The 23,209-nt window shown below is 39.9% G+C and overlaps 1 protein-coding gene across 22 annotated transcripts in view; it reads left to right on the forward strand.

Annotated features, from left to right (window-relative positions):
- camk2g2 (calcium/calmodulin-dependent protein kinase (CaM kinase) II gamma 2) overlaps window positions 1-23,209 on the forward strand; it is a 62,600-nt gene that overhangs the window by 26,023 nt on the left and 13,368 nt on the right. For 4 of the 22 annotated variants that reach the window (XM_008428756.2, XM_008428757.2, XM_008428758.2 and 1 more), the window contains exons 5-15: window positions 601-666; window positions 2,448-2,520; window positions 9,966-10,068; window positions 11,132-11,215; window positions 11,694-11,788; window positions 14,012-14,134; window positions 14,764-14,847; window positions 14,958-15,000; window positions 16,561-16,620; window positions 19,845-19,885; window positions 22,219-22,302. In XM_008428756.2, coding sequence (XP_008426978.1) covers window positions 601-666; window positions 2,448-2,520; window positions 9,966-10,068; window positions 11,132-11,215; window positions 11,694-11,788; window positions 14,012-14,134; window positions 14,764-14,847; window positions 14,958-15,000; window positions 16,561-16,620; window positions 19,845-19,885; window positions 22,219-22,302 — 856 coding nt within the window. Of the gene's footprint in view, window positions 1-600; window positions 667-2,447; window positions 2,521-9,965; window positions 10,069-11,131; window positions 11,216-11,693; window positions 11,789-14,011; window positions 14,135-14,763; window positions 14,848-14,957; window positions 15,001-16,560; window positions 16,621-19,844; window positions 19,886-20,473; window positions 20,507-22,218; window positions 22,303-23,209 lie in introns of all 22 variants that reach the window. The other 18 variants (XM_008428759.2, XM_008428762.2, XM_008428767.2 and 15 more) reach the window with 6 other exon arrangements.

A 23,209-nucleotide genomic window follows, 5' to 3' on the forward strand; every position in this document is an offset into this window, starting at 1 on the left:
TATATGTTTCTCATTTAAAAGATTTGTTCAATTGTATCTATTTTTCTTTTATTTCTTTGCTGTTTTAAAACACAAAACATCAAATTTTACTAAAACAACATTAAGACTGTTTCACGATTGGAGCGCTCTAGGCTTGGTGGGAAGCTTAGGACAAAAATATTTTTTGCTATTATTATTATTATTATTGTTATTTCTTTGTAGCATTTGTGCCATATTGCTCTGCTGAGATATCTAATGAAAACGCACAGAAAAACTGCAAAAATCTGTCTTTCTGTTGCGTTTCCTTGCAAAATTTAGCATAAAGAATAAATTCATCTATTCAGCTGCGTTGATGTCGCACACGCTGCTCCGTCGAACAGACCGGCACAAATGAATTAAGCATTAGATTATGTTTTAGAACAGATAAAAGCCGTCGGTAACACGCTAAGTGGCTTCTTGAAGCACAAACCGAGCTTCACTTGAACCTCAGACGTGTCACCACAAGCGTACAGAAAACATCTTGCATGAGCCCCTTAACGGGTACTTTATTTAAACAGAGAAAACAAGAAGTTCCCTAATATAAACATGTCGACTAACTTATTGTTGCATCCGTCTCTGCAGCGTCACAGGAGGAGAGCTGTTTGAGGACATCGTTGCGAGGGAGTACTACAGCGAGGCGGATGCCAGGTAAATCATGACGGTTTTCTCCAAATTGAGGCCACATCAGATACTCCATAATCATCTTTTAAATTTATTTTATTGTTTGAAAGAAATCCATGTATTACCAGAAGAGGCATCCTGCTGACTGAAAATGTATGTCTGTATAATGCAGGAGTGATGCATATAAAAAAAAAAACTGTTAGTGGCTCATTTGTCACCTTTTTACTTGTCGATGTTTTTTTTTTTTTTTAAAGACACTGTTAAGCTACGAGTCTAAATATGAATCTAAAGTTTGAAACTTTGAACTCCCCGCAGGTTTTAGTGGAGGCTTTTTTTGTCAACGCAGAGAAGTTATGAAAGCACGAAATGTTCTGACGGCAGAATTGGTTAATGTAGTTTGTGCTTACGGTTTCAACTGTGCAACTAATCTGCTGGCTGAGTTTTACTTCTGATCGAGTGACTCAAACCTTTTAAATTTAATTTCATGAATAAATCATGACAAAGCTGTTCTTCTATTTTTAGGTTGTTGTCAGATGCTACAGTAGGCTTTTGTGGTATTTTAGCACTTTACCTCTAAATTCTTAACTAGGGTTTTAGAAATAATAACATAAACTTAAAATAATAATAATTTCAGTATAAAAACATGCGTAGACAATCAGTAATATGCAACGTACAATGAAGGCAACATATATGTAAAGAAGTCCCTTTACAGGCCCCTCTTGGGTGATAATGTAGGACGAGATAATCAAGATGATCATCAAAAAGTTTGAGATTTGCTTTCATGTTTCGGTCATGATCATAACTCGTGGATATTGGTGAGGGTTGGAGTGGACATGAATTGAAAAATCAAGAAATTCACCTGCTGCTGCATTGTTTTAAGCAAACTAGTTTATAAATTACATACTACTCTAAACATGGGGAACCAATATGTAGTTTTATACTTTTTTTCCCTTTTGCTCTTTCCTTTGGTTTGTTGTTTTGTTTATATTTCTTTTTAATTCACGTAAACCACTTTGAACTCAGCCTGGGTGCTGAAAATTTGCTATATAAATAAAATGACCTTACCTTAAATTTGTTGTATATATCGTATTAAACTCTGAATAGATGTAGAATAGAATGGCAGGAACCATTTAGATCATACAACTATATTGACTCCAAATGCGAAGCTTAATGACTCGCTCCTCTCATATAAACCGTGATATCTGAGCTGGTTAAATTTAACGTGACAATATTATTTAAACTCGAAGGGAGCAAAACTGAAGTTATTCCCTGTAGATTAAGACAAATGTTTGGTTTTGTGCTGGAAGCACGAAGCATCAGCCGCTTTAGCTCCAGCAGCTTCTGAAATCAAGTCCACATCATCTTTTATGCTCTCGTTTAAGTTACACGGTAACTTAAATTAACGTAACACAAATTGTTGCTCTTTATTTCGTTGGCTTTCAAAACATTTAACTCCAGCTGAAATAAATGTCCTCTGCTCGGCCTTTTAGCGCTCGATGATTCCTTCCTGCAACCCATTAGAGATCGCGTATCTGCATGAGAGCACTATCTGCTCAATGTGGTTTACATCACTCGACTCATCACGGGCTATTAAGACAGAAGCCGGAGCTGAATTGATGCTCTCAATTTGCTGAGTGTGGATGTTTGTTACCAATTTGCTGCCCATATTCCCAGTCCGTCTTCCCAAGGAGAGGCTCATTTGTAATTGCAATTGTAAAAGTGTTTTGTTTTTTTCTTATTTTTCTTTAATATCGGTCGTTGTGGCACCGCGGTTTGACCGACATGTCTTTCCTTGCTGTCTCTTTCAGCCACTGCATCAATCAGATCCTGGAGAGCATCAGTCACATCCACCAGCACGATATCGTCCACAGAGACCTCAAGGTGAGCTACCAGACACTGATGAATATTAGAAGAGCTTTTATTGCATCCGGCAATGTAAATGCCCCGCACACCCAGGGCGTGCGAGTGCGGTGGAAAGGGGCGCCGGGTGGACGGATGCACAACAGGTCTCGGCCTGCGCCGCGCGGACGTCATGCGGTGACGTCAAGAACAACTTCTGGGATGCGCGTCATCGCTCGTCTCGGCAGCTTTTTCCTCTCTGCTCTCCAACTCTCATGGCATCTCTACATCTATATCCTTCTTCCTTTTTTTTAATCCCCCCCTCTACCTCTTCCCTCCTCTCCACCCTTTCTACTCTGTCCCCCTCCTCTTCTGCCTACTGCATTGCCGAGGAGTGACGAAAGCAGACGAGCTGCTATTAATAGTGTGTGTGTGTGTGTGTGTGTGTGCGTGTGTGCGTGCGTGCGTGCGTGCGTGCGTGCGTGCGTGCGCGTGCGGGGGTGTGTTAGATGACGGCCAGTTACTGGTTACCGCATGGAAAAATCTGCACACCTTTCGGAGCAGATTCCTCCCCCCGCCCTCACACTTGCAGGGGTTTTAATTTGAAAACACGATGAGGTTGATTTAAAACTCCCAGACTGAAAAACCCCGATACCTGCGCCCGCTCGTTGATTCGTCAAACTTTAATTCAGCCTCCAACTTTTAGCTTTAAATAATTCAGTTCTCTTTGAATAAGTAATTCAGCATGTCTCTGTTGTTTTTTTTGTGACGGTGCAAAAATGTGTCCTCTGAAAAGTGCGGACACTTTTCAGCTCATGCAGATTTTTCTTCTTTTTTTTTTTTTTTCCCGTTGTACGTTCGCTCATGAATACAAATATCACAAGATAGCAGAAATAATAAAAGGTGACTGTGGAGAGATGTTCTTAAGACACACCTGTCTTTCCATGCATTTATGCTTTGCCGCTAATGCATTCGGCTCATTTTTAAAAGAAATTATAAATACTTGCAAAACTAAAGTAAAATAAAATAACCTAGTCCTCGTGCGGACGAAATGCTTCCAAATTAATTTTCAGGACTGTTTCCTTAAACGAGAAGGTTAAAGCACCACACAGGAACAAAAAACAAGTTTCATTTTATCATTCTTGACATATGCATGTGTGCTTGTGTCAACAAGTGCATATGCAGATGTAAAATTGTAACTCTGAGGTAACATTTTAACCACGAGAGCAAACGAACACTAACATTGATCTGTAAATATTAGCTGTATACAGGGGTGAAAGTAGTTTTAAATTCTTGGGGGTACTATGACAAAAGTATAAAGCACACTTTGGAGTTTCTATGCTGATGACATTTTTGCAACGCGATAAAAGCTGTGTAGCTCTTGAATTGCTATAAAGTGGAGCTGTATTTCCCTCAGCCCACTGGCTGCAATGTTGACACGTTGAGATACCGTGAGACCTAAATTCTGAACACAGCCTTCCACATCGGGTTGATGGGATAACAGGTCCAGACATTTTGACAATGGAACAAATTGTATTCAACACCATTTTTTTTCCCAATTACTTTTGTAGCAGGTTATTTGATAACAACGGGAGTGAGAAAGATTTTCAACAAGCTCCTTCCAGGAGTTACGTTCAATATCACTAGTTACAAGGAGGAGAATGAGTATGACGAGTTTGATGCGTGTCTGTTCAAACCTTCCTCCACTGTGACAAAAAAATCAAAGCAAAACGCACAGCAAGCTTCCCCGGCTGGGGCAGTTTACGGTGGCTCAACAGGACATAAAAAACAGACGGATTATTCAGATCACTCTGACAGAGACACAGCAGATGAAGAAAACGATTTCCCCAGTTCTCCCAAAGTACACAGACTGAGAAGGGTTGGAGCGATAAGGAGGAAATCGAGGCGTCCAAAAGCTCAACCTGAGGTCTGAGGAAAGCAGCATTACAAGACCGGACCCATCAAGAGAAATCGTCCTAGGGAACGATTTCTCTAATCCCAAAGAACAAACTTCCCTGGCTGGGGAAGTCTCTTGATGGGTCCAGTCTTCTAATGCCGCTTTTGTCAACAAACTTCCCCGGCTGGGGAAGTTTGGATCTAAAAGGAGACCGTTGAGTTTAAAACCTCAACCTCTGTGCTGATGATGGGGATATTAGAAGACCGGACCCATCAAGAGAAATCATCCTAGGACTTATTATTTTTGTTGGGTCAATTTCTTGCGGTGACAAGGAGACCATTGAGTCTTAAAGCTCAACCTCTGCTCTGACGAAAGTGGCATTGGAAGACCGGACCCATCAAGAGTGATCTGTCCCAGGGAACGATTTGGCCAATCTTCCAAAAGAGCTAACTTTCCCTGCTGGGGACGTTTGCTCTGGAAAGAAGAGACCTGACTATCAAACCTTCAATCAAGGGCAAAAGAAGAGAATATCTACAATGTTCGATCTCCCAACTAATCAGAATTCGCCGCCTGCTGAGCTTGCAATCAAAGGAGTTGATATCAGCACAAAACTGACGCTAGAAATTCTTGTCAATCATCTTGACTGACAGCATGTTACATCGGTCGCGCTCCCCCTGATTTTTAGTATGGCAGAGACCTTAGTCAGCATGTTTTTCTGACCAGATGCCAGAGCCACCTCAACTGGCTCCTCTTGACGTGAAGGAGCAGCGGCTCTACTCTGAGTCCCTCCCACATGACCGAGCTTCTCATCCTATCTCTAAGGGAGAGCCCAGACACCCCACAGAGAAAACCCATTTCGGCTCTTGGGACGTGGAATGTCCCAAGAGCAGAATAATTAATAATAATTAGTTATTAATCAATTAAATTATATAATTAAATTAATTAATAATCAAATTATTATTTAATAATAATACATATTATTTTTGTAATATTTATTATGATAATATTTATAGTATTTATGATAAAAAATAATATTCATGATAATATAAATAATATTTATGAGAATATAAATATTTTTTATATTATAATTATTTATATTCTATATTTATATTATTATATAAATAATATACATTATTTATATATAATTTATAAATATATTTATATATAATAAACACACTGTTTTTAACACAATCAGTGTGTTTATCATTAAAAAAGCACTGTACAATTATGATTAAAAAACAATAGCAATATTATATAAAGTTACATAACAAAGTTATATTATAACTTTGTTATTATAACTTAACATAACAATATTAAATCATAATAACAAAGTTATTATTGTTATTATTACTATTGTTTTTTTAAATAATAATACTACTAATATCCCCACAAAAAATGAATATCCAGTCCATTACAGTCTTATGTTTTTATGGCTTGACTTTTATTTTTGTGATTATTAGTAAGTGATCAATGTGGTATATTAGCTACTGCAGCTATTAGCTAATTAAACACCTGCTGTACTGATGATCTGTCAGAGTTGGTGTTTAAGTCTTAAGCGTTTTATTTTCTAACTGGACTCAAACAGAATTCCGCACCACATCTACATCTTAAGGTTGTCAAAGTCAAGCTATCATAACTGAACTACTTCCCTCTCCCTCCATATTTTTTTCTTAATTACCTTTTTTGTGACCTGTTAATCTAGTGATAGTGTAGCAAAGCACTGCATCCCTTTGTCTTTTATCAGGCATACATTTAACATTTTGTGCGTTATATATAAACTATTTTTTTATATTCAACAATTTAATTTCACACAATTATCGCGGTAAACGCCATTTGTTTGTTAAATCCTTAATGAAACATATTGTTGTAAATGACGTATAGTCACAGAACGAGGTAAATAGTCCAAGTTTGTCGTTTATTGAACGTTCAGAAATTACAGCGGCTGTGATGCACCAAGACAAAAGTAAAAAAAAGGTAAAACAACCCGAACAGGTGATTAACTCTAAACCATTCGCACATTTTTACTCTTCGTCTCTCTCTGTCATTTAAGCACACCCGTTGCCATGGCAATCTCCTGCACTCCACAGGCCGACCAGAGATTATGTTAAAAACATAACATTCAGTCCGTTACGATATTAGGTTTGCAGGCTTGATATTTATTTTTGCGATCATTAATAAGCCTCCTTGGACACAGCGGTGGTTGATTAGTTAATCTTAAACTCCTGCTCTGCTAGTTATTTTGGTAATAGAACCGAAACGCACAGAATTGCGCAACACCTTGTTGAAACAATAATTACTGAGATTATTATTTTTGTTGGGTCATTAATTTGAGCGCGTTTTGTTGATTTATGTTGTTGTTGTTATTTAATAAAGTTCCGAACGTTTTAAGCGAGTCAGTGGAGGACGTGCTGGTCTCAGCCTCCTGGCGGCGTTCAGTTTGTCACCTAATGCCGAGATAGACTCAAAACCTTCTGCGATCGACGTATTATTGGACCGCTGCTCTAGCAAAGCACGAACAGTTCAGACACAATATGAAATAGGAAAAAATGTATTTATTAACTGATTAAGTCGTGTTTTAGATTGTTCTTGAAGAAGTAATCAGTGACGATTAATTAGTGGGCGCACTCATGGCTGCACAGTGAACCCATTGATTTTTTACAGCAGACAGTCGCTCCTCTCTCTTGCAGGTACTGCGTACCCCCGCTAAATCTTTTAGGGGTACGCAGTACCCTGCCGTACCCCCTTACTTTCAGCCCTGGCTGTATAGCCATAAGGGGCGTAACGATGCACACAGCTCATGAGATATGACGATATTTGGCTGATTGAGAATATTTTTGCGGCATTCTTGGTAAACTCTTTTTTTGTTTAATCTTCACAAACTCACTAAATGTCAGACAAACGTTAAACGCTTCTAGAAATTTGGCATCAGTGCTGAATTATCCAGTCTGTTAGTCTGCCTCTTGCCTTTTATGCTTGATATTTTTCAGGTGGTGCCAATGCCAAAAACAATTTTCTTACTTTTTGTGTTCTCACAGACAGACCAAAAGGTTTAATGGATGTTAAAATGCAGCACTTATCAAAGACAAAACAAACATTTTAAATGATGATTGCAGTTATTGTGCAATCATCATTTAAAGACAAACATGAATTGCCTCTTCATTTTAATCAGATTGTGATTCGCTGCTCACCTAACCAACATCCTGCTGATGTTTCCTTAGTCATGTAGCCACATTGCTTTACGGCGGACTCTGTGTAGAGTATTGAAAATTACTTGGGGGCCCAGAAATACCAGTTAATGTTGTGTCAAGGCAGTACATTTTCAGGTTTTTGCTGGAACCATTCTTAAAACATAAGAGAAGACCCCAAAAAAAAAAAACACTGCATGTATTTTTCCAAGAACACAGAGGAAAGGAAGCAGCTTTTGCATTCAAGAATCAGGAAAACTGAACTGGTGCGAACAAATTTAACCTCCTGCACACGTTGCATATTTGTTTGCCTTCTTGCCATCTTGGGAGGGCCGCACGCTTAGAGGAGAGGGGTGTTGGGAAATTAGAGAGGAAAGAGTTGAATGCTGGTGGCAGGCGGGGTTGCCATGGTAACAGAGGGGGTGAGGTCACCCGGCTGCTGCGGCGCCGGTGTAGGGACTCATTATGCCACCTCCCATCTATCTATCTCTGCATGTCTGGTTCTGTTGCTTCAGAAAAGCTCTCTGGTTCCTCCGCTCCCCCCCCCCCTTCTCTTTATTTCCTATTGTCGGCTCAGGGCCTCGTGGGCTTGATGGGCGGGCGGTGGAGGAGGAGGAGGAGGCCGTAGGAGAAATGAAGGATGTGCAGCTAGATGATGAAGGCTGACATGTGAAAAGAAGCAGACCGAGGAGAGACTACGCTGGGCTTACAAGCATAGCAGATGCGAGATACAAAGATCAACCGGTTTGAACTTTGGTTGTGGAAGAAAACATCTGTGCATAGAAGGTGGTTACCAAAGTGCTACGTGCGGTTATGTTGGCAGATGTTTAATATTAATGGTCAAGTAGTCTTCAGGTGAAAGGTCGTGAGACAACCGGAGAATTCACACCACAATATCTGCTATAAATAATTGGGGTCGTACAGGGAAACTGCCCTCCTCACATTCTTTATGCGTTTTCCAGGCACATAGCATAATTTTATAGCATAATCAAGTAACAACTGTTGACTTCAGTTGTTATAAAAATACTATAGATATCAAATATGACTTCAAAGGAAATTTACTTTGTAATTTAACACCTTAAAATTGGGCCTCTGTCTCGTTAAAAACTCCAGCAGTAGTTCCTATGTGCAGATCCATGCCAGGAGTTTGCTAACTGCTTCTGGCTAGTCTGAAGGAGCGGAGCGGGGGGGTTGGGGAGGAGGGCTGCTCTGCGAGGCAGCTTCAAGGAAGAGCTGCGACTGGAAGGCGGTGCCAAGTCCAGCCGGGCGTTTTGCACAGCTGAACTGTTGCCATGGGAGATTATAGGATTTCTCAAACATGCATGAAAGAGTCGAGGCAAAAACTCCTGGCATGTTTTTGATGAGGGGAAACATGACATGTTTCGGTGGCCTCCACAGTCGCCACATCTTAACAAAAGGTAAGGTGTTCTGAAAATCTGTGCACATCGGTACCTGAGTTAGTGAAATGAAGATGCTGTCGGGCTTTTGCAAAAAATATTGTGAGAAATCCAAGAGTCAGAAAATATCAAATTCAAGCAACAACCGAGTTGTTAAAGATCACATAAAGCGTTTTGTTTGTAATCCGCAGAATTGTTTTTTGCCAGAGACCATTCTGGTGCTCCACCCAGCTTTTTGGAGTCGTTTCACAAAATGGAGAAAAACTAAACAAACACAAAATCTGTTAGACCTGAGGGTTGATCTGTGCCCCGAAAAAATATTCAAGTTTTGTAAGAGAGGGAAAAAAAAAAAAGTTGGATATTAGGAATTCTTGCAACGGGGATATTATTGGCAAATATTGTGACACATGCTTATTTTCATCACTGTGATGACAATATAACCATAATATATTGTGCAGCCCTTCGATGTACATCTAAAACTGTAAAAAGTGGACGTCTTGTCTCCTGTTTGTGTTTTTCTGAAGCGACATAAGAAATTTTAACCTTTTCCAAAGCCTGGCATTTATGCCTGATGATGTGACAAAACAAGACATGGTCAAAGTGTCGGGGTAAATACCATGGCATCTAAATGAAAAGGTTCTTCCTCTCAGGCAGTCGTCAGTAACCAACTCAACCTCATCACGCTTCAGTACCGATGTAGATGTCATCGCACTCCTAAAGCTCTCTCAAGTGACGAGACATTTCTGGAAGGAGGATCCGTGCTTACTGCCACTAATTACACACATCTTCTTGTTGTTGCTCATCATTTTGCCAAAGTCTGTTTTGCGGTATTTAGTGGTTTTTTTTCCAGAAGTAAGACATATGGCTTGACTTTCGTTTTACAGTCGAAGCTGTGTTCCTGTATTTGAGTTTCTGACATTTCAAAGTAAAACTAAGCGAGAGAGAGAGGAGCTTGCTGCTCCACTTTGAGTTTGGTCCTCTCAAATGATCCGCCTGCGTGTGTTGCAGCCAGAAAACCTTCTCCTCGCCAGTAAGATGAAGGGAGCAGCTGTGAAGCTCGCGGATTTCGGACTTGCCATCGAGGTGCAGGGGGACCAGCAGGCGTGGTTCGGTAAGAAACGGCCCCTTTCTGCTTCCTTTTGCAGCGTTGGCGCGCTGCAGCAGCATTTCCTCCAAGTGTTTTCGTCAAGGCCAGTGGAAGGGATTCAAGTCTTTTAAAAGTTCGCGCGCAGCTACACCTAAGGCCATGTTCGACGACCTCCGCAGCCTCAAAATGATTCAACCCCTTCCTGACGACCATGTTTAGTACTTGGCGGTTAATGTTAAGTGTGCGGACCCCAAGAAGATGTAGACGCGGGCAACTGCAGTTAATGGGGGTCCAGATAAAACAAAGTGAAGCCTTTTTATGATGTGATGTTCATCAAACCTGTTTTATACCTGGACGCCAGCTCCTGGCAGCACTCCCGGTTCATTTTAGTCCAGGAACCGTCCAGCTTTGGGTTTGTGTGCCCAGAGATTTTCTTCACTGGAAACATTGAAGGTATATTTCCTCCCACTTGCTGGTACTTGAATTTATTTGCCCACTTTCACCTGAAATCTGATGGCTGTCCTTGATGGCGTCCTCTGTTTGCAACTATGATACACAGACACTCTCCTTTTAACTTTAAAGTTGTGGATTTTACTTTTAGCTGCTCCTCATGGAACATTTTGTTTGTTTGTACAAGTCGAGGATTTTTTCTTTTTTTTTTTTTTTCCTGAACGTTTTTTGGAAAAACCGTACACACCATCTACTGTTCATTTATTTGAGTTGCTCTATTTTAAGCACACCTGTTTTAAGCAGTGCAGGTTGTGTTTAGTTGAGTCAAATGTGTTTGAGACTACACCTGATTTTCAAATCTATTTTTAAATCTAAAAATTTGCAGTGGGGATAAGATTGTTATAGACTCACCTGTGCATTGTCGATTCTTGCTGAAAATTTCTGTCCAGGTGATGGTGCAAAATTGAGATTAGATTACACAGCAGCTCCCACGTTTTGCATGGGAAAAATGAGAAATGTGTATTTTATCAAAAGGACCTTTGGTCCCACAGACTTATTGATCTCCCCCCAGCTTTATTAGCTTTTTTATTAGCTTTCTTTGAAACGGTTTCCACAGAGATGGCTTTGTCTTTGACAGGTTTCGCTGGAACTCCAGGATATTTGTCGCCCGAGGTGTTGAGAAAGGATCCGTACGGCAAGCCGGTGGACATCTGGGCATGTGGTCAGAAAAATGTTTATTTATTTATTTATTTATTTATTTTCAGATTGCACACACAGCCCATTCATCTCAAACTGAATGTATTTTTTACTTCATGTTCCCATGAATTTCATGTCGGTTTGTTTTATTTATTTATGTTCAGTCTTATCCTTCCATCTGATGAAACTTAACAAGGAATCCTGCACTGTTCAAGTGAAACTCATTCATTTCATCTTCCAGCTTTTAGGTTGTTGAATTTTTTAAACGTGAAAGTATTTTTTAAATTCTGTATAAATTCAAAGAGGACTCATTTATCATTTGATAGTCTTGCATTTACTTAACCGTTGTGTCTGATGGTTCTGAAAGCCACATGGATTTTTTTTCTTCATTTCCAACTTTTGATGTTTGCCATTCAGGGCCGTTACGAAATACTATATTTCACTTGCTTTTTTAATATAAATATACTTACTTTTTTTGTGTTGTTTTTTGTGAATTGTTCCAGGTGTGATCCTCTACATCTTGCTAGTGGGATACCCTCCATTTTGGGATGAGGACCAACACAAACTGTATCAACAGATCAAAGCTGGCGCCTATGATGTGTGTATTACTTGTCATAGTTTTGTATTACAGTATCATTCTAACCTCTATCTCTCACCTTTTTACTGCTGTGTTCATTTGCAAGATTATTCACATTTTTGCAAAACATTAACTCCATAAATGTGTTATGAACTTTAGTATGTTATATTAAGAAGTAAAAAGAAAAGACTGGGAACTTTGGAAAGCTGAACAATCTGGAATTTGTACATGAAATGCTGAGGATGACATGAACAAAGTTGCTCAAAACTTTTGGAGTTCCTGGTCAAAGACGGGTCAGAACCTGAGGCTGTTGAAGGCGGACCTCCACGTTTACAGTATTTTTATGTCTCAAATGTGCAATTTGTAAGTTGTACTAATTTAAAATTAGCTGGCATGTTGATTTTCAGCGCCTCCACCATCTTTACCTGGCGTTTCTGTTGTTTGCCGGCACTCGTCGATGAGCAGCCTTAGGTACTGAAGAATTAAACAATACCTAAGTTTTAGATATTTTTGCTTATTTTAATTGTACGCAGTTCTTTAAATGTCCTGTGAGTTAATATTTTTGCCTATTTATCCATAACAATTGTATCTAGCAATATCAATATCTAGCAAGTTATTTTCGCAATTTACCGTCTGTTAAAAGAGCGCCCCTCAGATTAATTTCACTCCTTGTTACGAAGGAGGTGAAATTACCGCAATAACCCGATTTTGGCTGGAAAGCGCAACATTTCCCCTTCCAGAAAGTTGGAATTTTTCTGATAGCACAACATGTGGCGGGATTACAGTACTGCAAATTTGGCTTGACCGTCGCTGCTCCGCTTGGTCTGTACTGTTTAACAATTACACATTTACGACATTAATGACCCCCTGAAATAAATGGGTGGAAAGTGTTTTTTGAAATTGTAGATTGTCTTGTCGTTAATGGATAAATTTTAATAGATGCATTAAACCTGAAAACCGATGGGTGTAAATTTTATCCCCAGACGGGCGGTGTTGCTGTTCTGATGCACTCACACCTTTAACGTGTGCGTCCACAAATCAATGCGACATCCCTGGTATGAATTCCTCTGCAGAGCGTCGTAGTGAAGACTTGAACACTAAAACAATGTCTAAGTTGGTATAAAGTTGGTTCCAGGAGTTAGACGCAGCTCACCAGCTCCACTTTGGCTTCACAACGTTATCTGGAGTTACACTATTTGCTCAGCAATGCCTAGTGAAAGATGTTGCTCTAAAAGCATTAATTTCACACCTGTGAACTCCGTTATGACTTCCTGGCGTTTTCTTTTTTGAAATTCAAATGTAAGCATCAAAAGTTGCGTCAACTAAAACCCATAAAGTCTTGTTTGTGAAGCCTGAAAACCGACAAAACTTTAACGTCATTTCATATTTGTATCTTAATGATCCGAGTGGTGTAAAACAATCAAGCATGCACAACAAGTCACGTCCACTAAGAAGCTCGGATTTAAGTCTTGGGAGTGATGTAGAAATGTAAATTTAGGTTTTAATTACTCTCTGCTTGTTACTGCAGGATTTACATGCTGTTGTAGAGGGAAGAAACGCTCCATCACAGAGCAATGAGCATATTTATTAGATCATACAATCCTCTGGGAGAGGAGAATTTATTGCCTGTGTTAATTTTCAGAGTTTGAAGCAACCACATCTAATGATTGTGCATAAAACGAGATAAAGTGGCTGAGGCAAGCACCCAGTTATTTACACTTCTTGAATAACATTTCTGTCAACAAGATACTTTGAATTTTTTTTTTCTTTCTTTTTTTCAGTGACTAGCAGCTAACTTTGTTAGAACGAGGTTGTTTTTTTGTTTTTTTTCTACTTACCCGTAATATTTTTTTCTCTATCATTTTTTAACTTCTATATTTAAATTTTGTATGCATTTGTTTATTTTTTTTTTACCACATTTTACAACATGTATAGTATAAAACCTTTTTGTAAAAGGCTCTTCATAAAAAATCGTTTCCAATTATTTCTCTTCCTCTCCATTTGTGTCATAATAGATTCAAAACTATTAGGCTGTCATAATTCACTAATGCCAAAATGAAAAAAAAAAAATTATATCTAGGATTTTACTGTTTATTTCTCCATGAATTCTAAAGACCAAACTTTACAAGGTCACAAGTAAGAAGCCTGATTTTTAAAAGGACACATTAATGAACTTGCATCCATTTTTATTGATGATGGATATTTTATTTAACACTGCCTCGTTTTGCCTCGTTTTCCTTTCAGTTTCCGTCCCCAGAGTGGGACACGGTGACCCCCGAGGCCAAGAATCTGATCAATCAGATGCTGACCATTAACCCTGCCAAAAGGATCACTGCTGACCAGGCCCTCAAGCATCCATGGGTCTGTGTAAGTCGCACTCTCACATCCGAGGAAAGACCTCCAGGAGCTTTAGCTCTATTTTTTATTTTTATTTTTATTTTTTTGAGTGATTGGGAAAAACAGGCAATTTAATTCTCTATAATGAGAAAGAAATCTGTTCAATGATTTTCAGTCTACTGTACAAGACTGATTCAGATCTTATTTAACAAATAAGGGCTATTTTTGAGTCATTCAGAGATTATAAATCTGAGCAAATAAAAAAATTACATGTGGAGTTCCTCAGGGTCCTGTTCTCGTGCCACCAGCTCAGAACTGGTGAGCAGTTGACGACACTCAACTTTATATTTTTCACCACGGTCTATTTATGTTACTAAAACAAGCGTTTCCCAGTATCACTGGGTGACTGTTTCTTCAAATGTGTTGGTGAAAAGCTAAAAACGGGAGCAAAAAATCTCGAATGCCATTTGTGACGATTCATTTACACAACGTCGCCACGATAGTTGTAAGTTTATTTGGCTTGGACACAGTCTTATTGTTATTTTATGTTTTTCCTTTTTATTTCCATGAAGTCACAGAAGTTGCTGTTTGTCTGCATCTAAGGGATGTTTTTCATGAATGTGGATGCGTCTGTAATAACACGTCTTCTCTACACGCAGCAACGCTCCACTGTTGCCTCCATGATGCACCGTCAAGAAACCGTTGAATGTCTGCGCAAGTTCAACGCCAGGAGAAAACTTAAGGCGAGTGTTGAGATGATTAGTGTTGAGGTCCTCAGATATATAAAAAAAAAACGCCTACAAGGTATGACATTTTATTTATTTATTTATGTTTTTGATTGTCTTGAATACAGGGAGCTATTCTCACAACAATGCTGGTATCCAGGAATTTTTCAGGTGAGCTCGGCGATTTCTTTTTAAAGCTCTGCCCACGTTAAAACAGCCGCAAACCTCGTACACGGCAAATAAGACGTCAGCGTTGCACTGCTGCTGCTGTCTTCCTCCTCTTGACGGCACGGTTTCCGTTTCACGCTTTGGGACGGTAGGCTTAGGTTTCGTCACGGTAAGCAGTTCGATCACTGAGAGCTCAGGCTGTGTTTGGACGTCCAGTCTGCGGGCTGAATGATGGCCTGGCAGGCCGACGCGCTAATGCTATCGACAGTGTTTACATGCTTTCACACGAGCAACGCGGCTCCAGCGGATTACTGTCAACCACGAGACGGAAGACAACAGACTCAATGCGTTTCTGCATCACTTAAAGTTTTTTTTTTTTTTTTCCATATAAGGGAATAATCAGATTATGCAATTAAACTCTGAGTGTTTTATTCCATTTGCTGCTTCACTTCCAATTAAAGAGAGTGGAGTGTTGCAGTGAAACTTGGAAAATGTTGAAACTCAATGATCGCTCTGTGCGATGAAATGCATTATGGTAGAAAGTGAAGTGGTGCTCAGAGGTTTATGTAGAGAAAGTACCCAAACGCCCCTGATCAAGAGTTTACCTCATACACACATGGGGAGGGATGTGACCAGCAACGTGATTGGTTTGCTTTCTAGCTTCCAGCCAGATGCTTGCATGTTGTATTATCAAAGAATCAGCAGGACAATGTAATTAAAATTGATCTTTAAAAAAAAAAAAAAAAAAAAAAAGGTAATAACTGCAATTTATTGGCACACACACACCTAAAAATGTCTGAATCGACGTTGCTTGGAGCGATTACCTTTGTTGAACTCAGGAGTCAAAATAAGTGATGCACCTGGATGTTCCACCGTGATATTATTATGAAAGGGAGTTTAGTATCCAAGCTGGTTCGACCCGAAACGGTCGGCTTCAATCATACACCTGAGCTCGACAAAATGTATTATCTTAATTAAGATTTTACCGCTTTCGTTTTTAGGCCACCATCTAAGTAAGCAGTGTAGCCTCTCCTGTTTTCAGCTTTTGTTTAACGTCTTCCAGCTCCGTCTCGTCGCTTGTTGTAACTGCAGCGTGAGTCAAGGGCAAATATTGTAGGATTCTGAAATGCGCCGCAAAAGCCCTGGCCATCGAGCAAATCAGTTTTTTTTTTTTTTTTTGTTTTCCCTGACCTGAACTTTGGGTCAGGCTATCTCTGTCTCCTAACCTCAGCTTTAGGAACATCTTAAATAATAACCTTTAGACTTTTTGCCTTCAACGCCAGGTTTTACCACACGACAGAATGACGTAGGTGGAAGGGGTCAAGCCAATCAGAGTCATCTGGGTAGTTTCTGTTTTCACTGCGACTTGAAAAGAGCCAACACAATATAGAGTTACACGTCAAAACGGCTCCGCCAAACAACTAATCATAAGGGAAAGAAAACTTTTGTATCATTCACGTTCTCTGGGGGAAAGAAATGTGGCGAAAATGAGACGTTTTGCCAGGCTTGTGTAAACTTCCGAGCGCAACTGTAACTGGAGGAATCCCCCTCTCTGTCCGATAGTGGGACGGCAGCACACCAGCCCTGCCGCCACCACCAGCACGGCAGCAATGGCTCAGGAAGGTACGTCTGCTAGACGCGAGTGCGATTCATATTTGGACTGCCGGCATGCGGCTGCTTGAAGGCCCCACCCTAACCCCCTCCACCCTGAACCCCTTGCCTCCGCCTGCTGCCTGCACGCGGATGCACTGTGGTCATCACAGCACAGAGGCGTCTCTCACACACACACTCAAACACGAGCTCAGAAATGGAAAAGCGCAGATTGAAGTTTGGCTCTTGACCTTTCGGGTCTCCTGCTGCTGCTGCTGCTGCTGCTCTTGACGCTCTAACGAGCGCGCCTCCTTTTCTGGTCAGGATGTTTTCATTTCCTGCGCAGAATGCGGCAGTGGTTTACCTGAAGTCCCCTTCCCCCCCTCCTCTCCTTCCCACCCTCAGCATGACCCTTTGACCTCCTTCCAGCTGCTGCCTATCGAAGCATCAGCTCTGCATTAACGCAAGGGATGCTGCTGCTCTCTTTCACCCTAAAGCCTTTTATATTTTAAACATAACTAAAAACATGAGCGGTTTTGACTCGTTTGAGAACCGACGCCCGCCTGCCTGCTTGCCTGCTTGCTGCCACCTTCCCGCAGCATGGCTCTGGCAGCCAAGCATGTTTCCCAACTCGAGGACTTTCAGTTTGGCATCCTGCATGGAAAACTGGATGAACAGAATGCAAAGTGTTTCTCCTGTCGGCCGTTTTTCTTTCGTCGTCTCTGCTCTTCTGCCTGCTTTCTTGTTTGCGTTTGGTGGGCTAAGCTAAAACGGAGCCTGGCGGCGTCTGTGTGCTTCGAGCAAAGCGCTTCTGTCGTCATCAGAAAGAAAAAAGACACACAAAAAAAAAACAGGCGGGAGATTTGTGTCAGCTTATGGAAAATTGCATAGTGGGAGTAAGACAGCACAAAACAATACATAAGTGTGCAGTAAAAGAGAAATAACACATGGTTTTTAGATTATTTTTTAAATGGAAAAAAAATCTGAAAAGTGTGGCGTGCTTTTTGTGTTCAGCCACCTTTGTGGAACCACGATACAATCACAGAGGCACAGAAATTCTTACCCAGAACCTTTGCAAAATAGTTCAATAAAATAAAATAAAAGCTAATTTCATAATAGATTCTAAATTAAATTTCTGTTTGGACTTTGACTGGGCCATTCTAGCACATGAATATGCTTTCTATGGTAGCTCTTCCTGTATTTTTAAGGTTGAACCATATCGTTTCCAGTCGTTTGCAGCTTCCAGCAAGTTTTCTACCTGAATTCTTATCAAAGTTTCCAAACCTACCAAATAAAAGCATCACTGTAGCATGATGCTGCCACCACCAAGCTTAACCACTGTGGCAGTGGGCTCAGGTTGAGGTACAGCGATAAATTTCCACTCTGTCTTTTTTTTTTTTTTCAGAGGTAGTGCAGTTGTTTGCTGTTTGTCTTGTGGCAAACTGCAACAGCATTTTTATTTAGTTTTTTTTTGTTTGTTTGTTTCTTTTTTAAAAATTCCTTTCAACGCTTCTCCTAAAAGATTTGTACAGGGAACGTAACAGATTCCCTGAAACCGGAGCGCCGACTCTCTGCTGCCCTTCCGGAGTTACCAGGGGCCTCTCGGCTGCTTCTCTGAATAACGCTGTTCTGTCACTTCAGCTGTCGACAGCTGAAGTTTTATTTTTTTTTTATTTTTTCTAGATGTCGATTCGTACAGTATTCAGTGAGAAACCCATAAGCTGCTGGGTTATTAATAACCAGACCTGACACGAAATCACAAACAGGTGCAGTCTTTGTTTTGCTAATAAGCCGAATATACGCACTCCACACTTTTCTGATAATAGCAGGCTTCCCCATTAGCTCTGATGAATCATATATATAAATATATCTACATATATCTATATCTACATATATATNTATATATATATAATGTGATCAATCGCTGCTTTTGAATCGAGGTCAGATTCATGTTGAAACTAAAGGCGCTCCGGAGGTTTCGTCCCTCCTCAGCGTTTTGCTGTGTAGACTTTGAAGTGGATGTTACTGCATGCTGCGCTGCATGAGCCAACCACTCGAGTGAAAATGGTCTCAGGAAGCTTTTTCACTTGAAGTGAAAGCCCGACTCTTCATCCCTGCAGTTATCCCCTGTTTTGAGCTCAGATCTTAAGATGCAGATATTAAACGCGTCACTGTTTTTTTTTTTTTTTTTCCTTCTTCCTCTGCTCTCCTTACCTCTTTGCAAACGGAAGGTAAGGGAGGCTCACCGGGACGGGACTAACACAAATACGGCTTTATGTTTCAGATTTATTTAAGGGCCGTGTGTTTTTGCATGTTTAGTTTGCATGTCGGTACCATTGGAAATTTACATGAAGAAACATGAGCACATCTGGTTGAGTTTGAAACATTTTTTTCTTTTGCTTCTTTCATGGACATGGCAAATTGAACCAGAAATGAATCCTTTTAGGGGTTTTCTTTCCAAATGTTCATGTTTCTTTGAGTTTATGATGGATTGAAAGATAATGCTTAGAGGTAGAATAAATGCGGTATGAAAAAAAAAGCTCAACAAATAGACCTTTAATGATCATTGCTGTATTTTTGGGGTTTCTGCTGAGCAAAAAAAAAAAAAAAAAGTCTTTAAAGTTTCACAAAATGTTGCGGTGGTTCAAAATATTTTAATCTGGTTGTAAATAATGGCCACTAATTATTGGAAACAATTGGAATTTATAAACCGTGAGTTATAATTACAATAAAAATGTAAAAAAAAAAAAAAAATGTAATTATTAAAATGTTGTTTGCTATAACGCAATTTCATTGCGTACATTTTAAGATGCGGAATTGACAAATAGAAATTTGCAAAATGAGTTAAAAACCTTGTAAAATCATGTCACAACTTTACTGATTAACTTTTCGTTTTCATCTAAAAGTTAAAAAGAAGAAGAAAAAAAGTGGCAGATTAATAAAAAAAAAAGGGCTGAAAGTACATTTAGTGAGGCTGTTGCTGCCTCCTGTAAGAAAACCTTAAAAATGTATATTTAAAGATTCTAAAAAAGTGATTAAACTTCTAAATTGACGCACAGGAACCTTTCCGTTCTCGTAAGCGTCTTTCATTAGACTGATTGCCCCCTGCGGTGCGGCTGTCGTGCCGTTTGTTGTAATCATCCATCCCGCGGTGTTCTTGCTGATGTAAAAGGTGAACGCGACGTGAACTTTTCGCGTCTTCGGCTTTGTCTTGCTGTCTCACACTGTCCTCGTCTCCTTGTCCTACTTTCTTTCAGCGTGCAAAACCTTACTGAACAAAAAGTCGGACGGCGTGAAGGTAAGTTCTCTGAGCCCCGTCGGGGCGCACAGTGATTTCCTCCTCTGATTTGAATCTGTATTTATCAGAAATGCGTTTTTATATTGTGTATTTTTAGGGCTTGGTTTCTTTACGTAGAGTTAGTTGCTCTTTTTTGTTGTTGTTGTGTTTACGTTTAAAATTGAACCAGAATTTACAAAATCTCTCATGTTGACTGAGAGTGAGAGTCAGTGCATGCGGTGAAGCGCCATGATCACCAGGGCCGGAATAAAACTCTTGCTACACACAGCGATTTAAACATTAGACACCTACCTCTCCCCTTCTGGACCCTCCCTACATTTGCTCTCTAATATTAACTCCCTGTATTTTTTTTTGTTTTATTTTTTTTAGTTTTGTTTGTTTTTTTTCTCCTCTACAGCTTTAGTATTTCTCTCTCTCACGTTTTCACCTCTGTAAGCTTGTGCAGCTGTTTTGTTTTTCCTCTCTTCCCGGGATCAACCTGGCAGCTTCACTTTTTTTAACTGCTTCTGATGCGTTCCTTGTTTCCCGATGACTCCTTGTTTTGTTTTTGTTTTTTTCCTCCTCCTCCTTTCCATTGCCGTCTGTCAGAAAAGGAAGTCCAGCTCAAGTGTTTGTTTGATGGTGAGATCGCCTCTGTTTGTTTTGGCTGGGCCTTTTTTTTCCCTCCTCCTTTCTTCTTTTCGAGTTTACCTCTGTCTGGTTATCCTGCTTGCTTTTTTAAAATTTCTTTCCTTCTGGGGAAAGATGTTTCCGCTGTCTTTTTTTCTTCTTCTTCTTCTAATTCTCTTTTCCTGTTGGATTTCCTACATCCAACACCTGTACGTCTCCCCCTCCCTCCCTCTCTGCCACCATATTGGTCCCATGATGCCGTTTTAGCTGCAGACTAACGGCACATGCCGAGACTGTGATTCTTCTGCTAACCACTAAAACTTAAATCCAAAAGCATTACAGATATGAAACTTTGCCCTTGCTGCAAACTTTTCTACACCTTTACAACCATGTCCCCCTTTGTCCCAGTATTTACATTTTGATTGTATCATCTTTGCGTTTTATGTCTGAGAATTCATCCCTTTTTTTTTTGTTTTTGTTTTTTTTGTCCTGTGAAAACAGCTGTCTTGGTCACCTGTGCAAAATAGTTGGAAAATGCTATACTTTTTCAGATTTAATTGAGCTTTTTAGGGCTTGTTCAGTGCATTTCTACAGTAAATTACAACCTTCAGTGCTTTTTACATACTGAAACACTCTAAATACAATAATTCAAAACTTGACGAGCAGAATGTGTTATTTCCTAATTTTCCGCTGAGTTATTATAGCAAACCTATTCTAACTCCAATTTGGGAGTCACGGTGCTTAAACTCATTCAACTTGTACTTTATGGATGTTTCTTTTTTTTTTTTTGTATGATTTTTGCCGGTTACAAACCTGAATGCAAACAAGGTAAGCATTCAAAATGTTTAAAATGACAACGAAAAGCGTACCGTTAAAATGTCTCGAATTGCGTTCAGAGGCCACAAAATGATCCAAAAGGGCCACACATTGGCCCGTGTGCCACACTTTGGACACCCCTGGTTTGTGAATGTTAGGAGCACTGACTATTAAAATTGGATAGTCACTTTGTTCTTTTAGCGCAGTAATAATTAATGTTGCTTTTCCTTTTCATAAACGAAAGCCATTAGATCATGTGCACTTTATTTTCTCTTTTGCATTTTGGTAAAAAAAAAAAAAAAATCAGTGAAACCGTGATATTTTTCAGTCAAGGTCATGCTGTTGCACCGCGCCTGACATAAACACATCCCTCTCTGCGATTAAAGAGCCTTCATCAAGGCCTTTCACTGCATGCACAGACCTGCACTGGTTTATTATTAGCACCTTTATTTCAGATTCATAGATTTGTTTTTGTTGTTTTTTTTGTTTGATTTTTTTTACCTGAGAGATGAACTCAACTTGTTTGAACATTTTTCTTTTTCTTTTATTCTTTCGTCCATCTAGCAGACGCCAAACTTTTTTTTTTTTTTTCCTGTAGGCAAAATATAAATGTCTCAGTTTTAAAATATTTGTGCCGAGTTCTACACTTTTTCCTCAACCTTTTATTGGTACCTTTCATTGTTTACAAATTACTGTTCAGTATAACCAAAATAAGTCAGAGGTAGATTCATAGCACTGAGCAGCGGAGAAACGTTCGGCGCACCTCCTGCGACACGTGCAGGGTTAGCGTATCGAGTGTGTAGCTCAGCCGCGTCGTAGCTCTGTTCCTGTTTTGCTCCTTGTGGCTCCCGTTGGAGGCCGAACGCCTTTAGCGGGAGTCAGTCTGTGTTGTGTTTCTTTGATCCCAGTCGCAGGGAAACAACAGTAAAAACAGTGTAGTAAGCAGCAGCAGCAGCACCAAAGACAGCAGCATGTCATCGTCCGCGCCAATGGTACCCACATCTGTTTACGTTCACTTCCGTTGCTTTTTTGTGAACTCATTTCATGTTTTCCTTCGTTTTAGCGTTTCGTTGCTCTGTGTCGCCCCCTGTGTTGAGTGAAACCTCCTCTGTCTGCGTCCTCTCTGCCTCTCTTTCTAAACAAACAAACGAAAAACAAAAAAACCCGACAACTTGTGGTGCTGGTGGAGAATTGGACGGCTTTAACACTTGGACAGCTGCTCTGTTTCTCCTGGCTCATGTTTTACCCAAACCTCTTGCGCACGCACACACACACACACACACACACACACACACACACACACACACACACACACACACACACACACACACACAGACACAGACAAATTACTTTTCATTTTAAGTTTACAGCAGATACTTTAGTTAAGTTCTCTCCAGCTCACCTGGGTCAGTATCATATGCCCAAAATGTGTAACCTGAGTGTTACTAGTTTTGGCAAAGTGTTTTTTTTTTTTTGGATTAAAACAAATTAAGGAGGATTTCTGGGTACAACAAGAGCTTGATAAGTCGAGTGATGGATTAACTGCAGGAGGATGCAGCCCCTGTGTTTATAGATGAGATTTTAACACCAAAATGAAATCGAGTGGCTCTTGAACAAGAGAAATGGAGATTTGGCCATTTTGAGAAATTTGTAATTTGATAAAACTGAAATTAGTTTTTGTTTTGTCTTTACAACTAAAGGAAGCCGAGTCAGTTGCTTAAAGCACATTAGGAGTTAATTATTCATGCTGTGTACACACGTTCAAATTGTAGCAGACATTTAAAAGATGGTTAAAACAAACATTTGAGAGATTTTTTTTTTCCTTAGCTTAGCCCTAAAATCTGCATTGCTTCAACAAGTTGATTTCCCTCTTAAGCAAATAACCTGAATATTGTTTCT

This window comes from Poecilia reticulata, linkage group LG15 (genome assembly GCF_000633615.1).
Source record: "Poecilia reticulata strain Guanapo linkage group LG15, Guppy_female_1.0+MT, whole genome shotgun sequence".
In the NCBI taxonomy this organism is placed as follows: domain Eukaryota; kingdom Metazoa; phylum Chordata; class Actinopteri; order Cyprinodontiformes; family Poeciliidae; genus Poecilia; species Poecilia reticulata.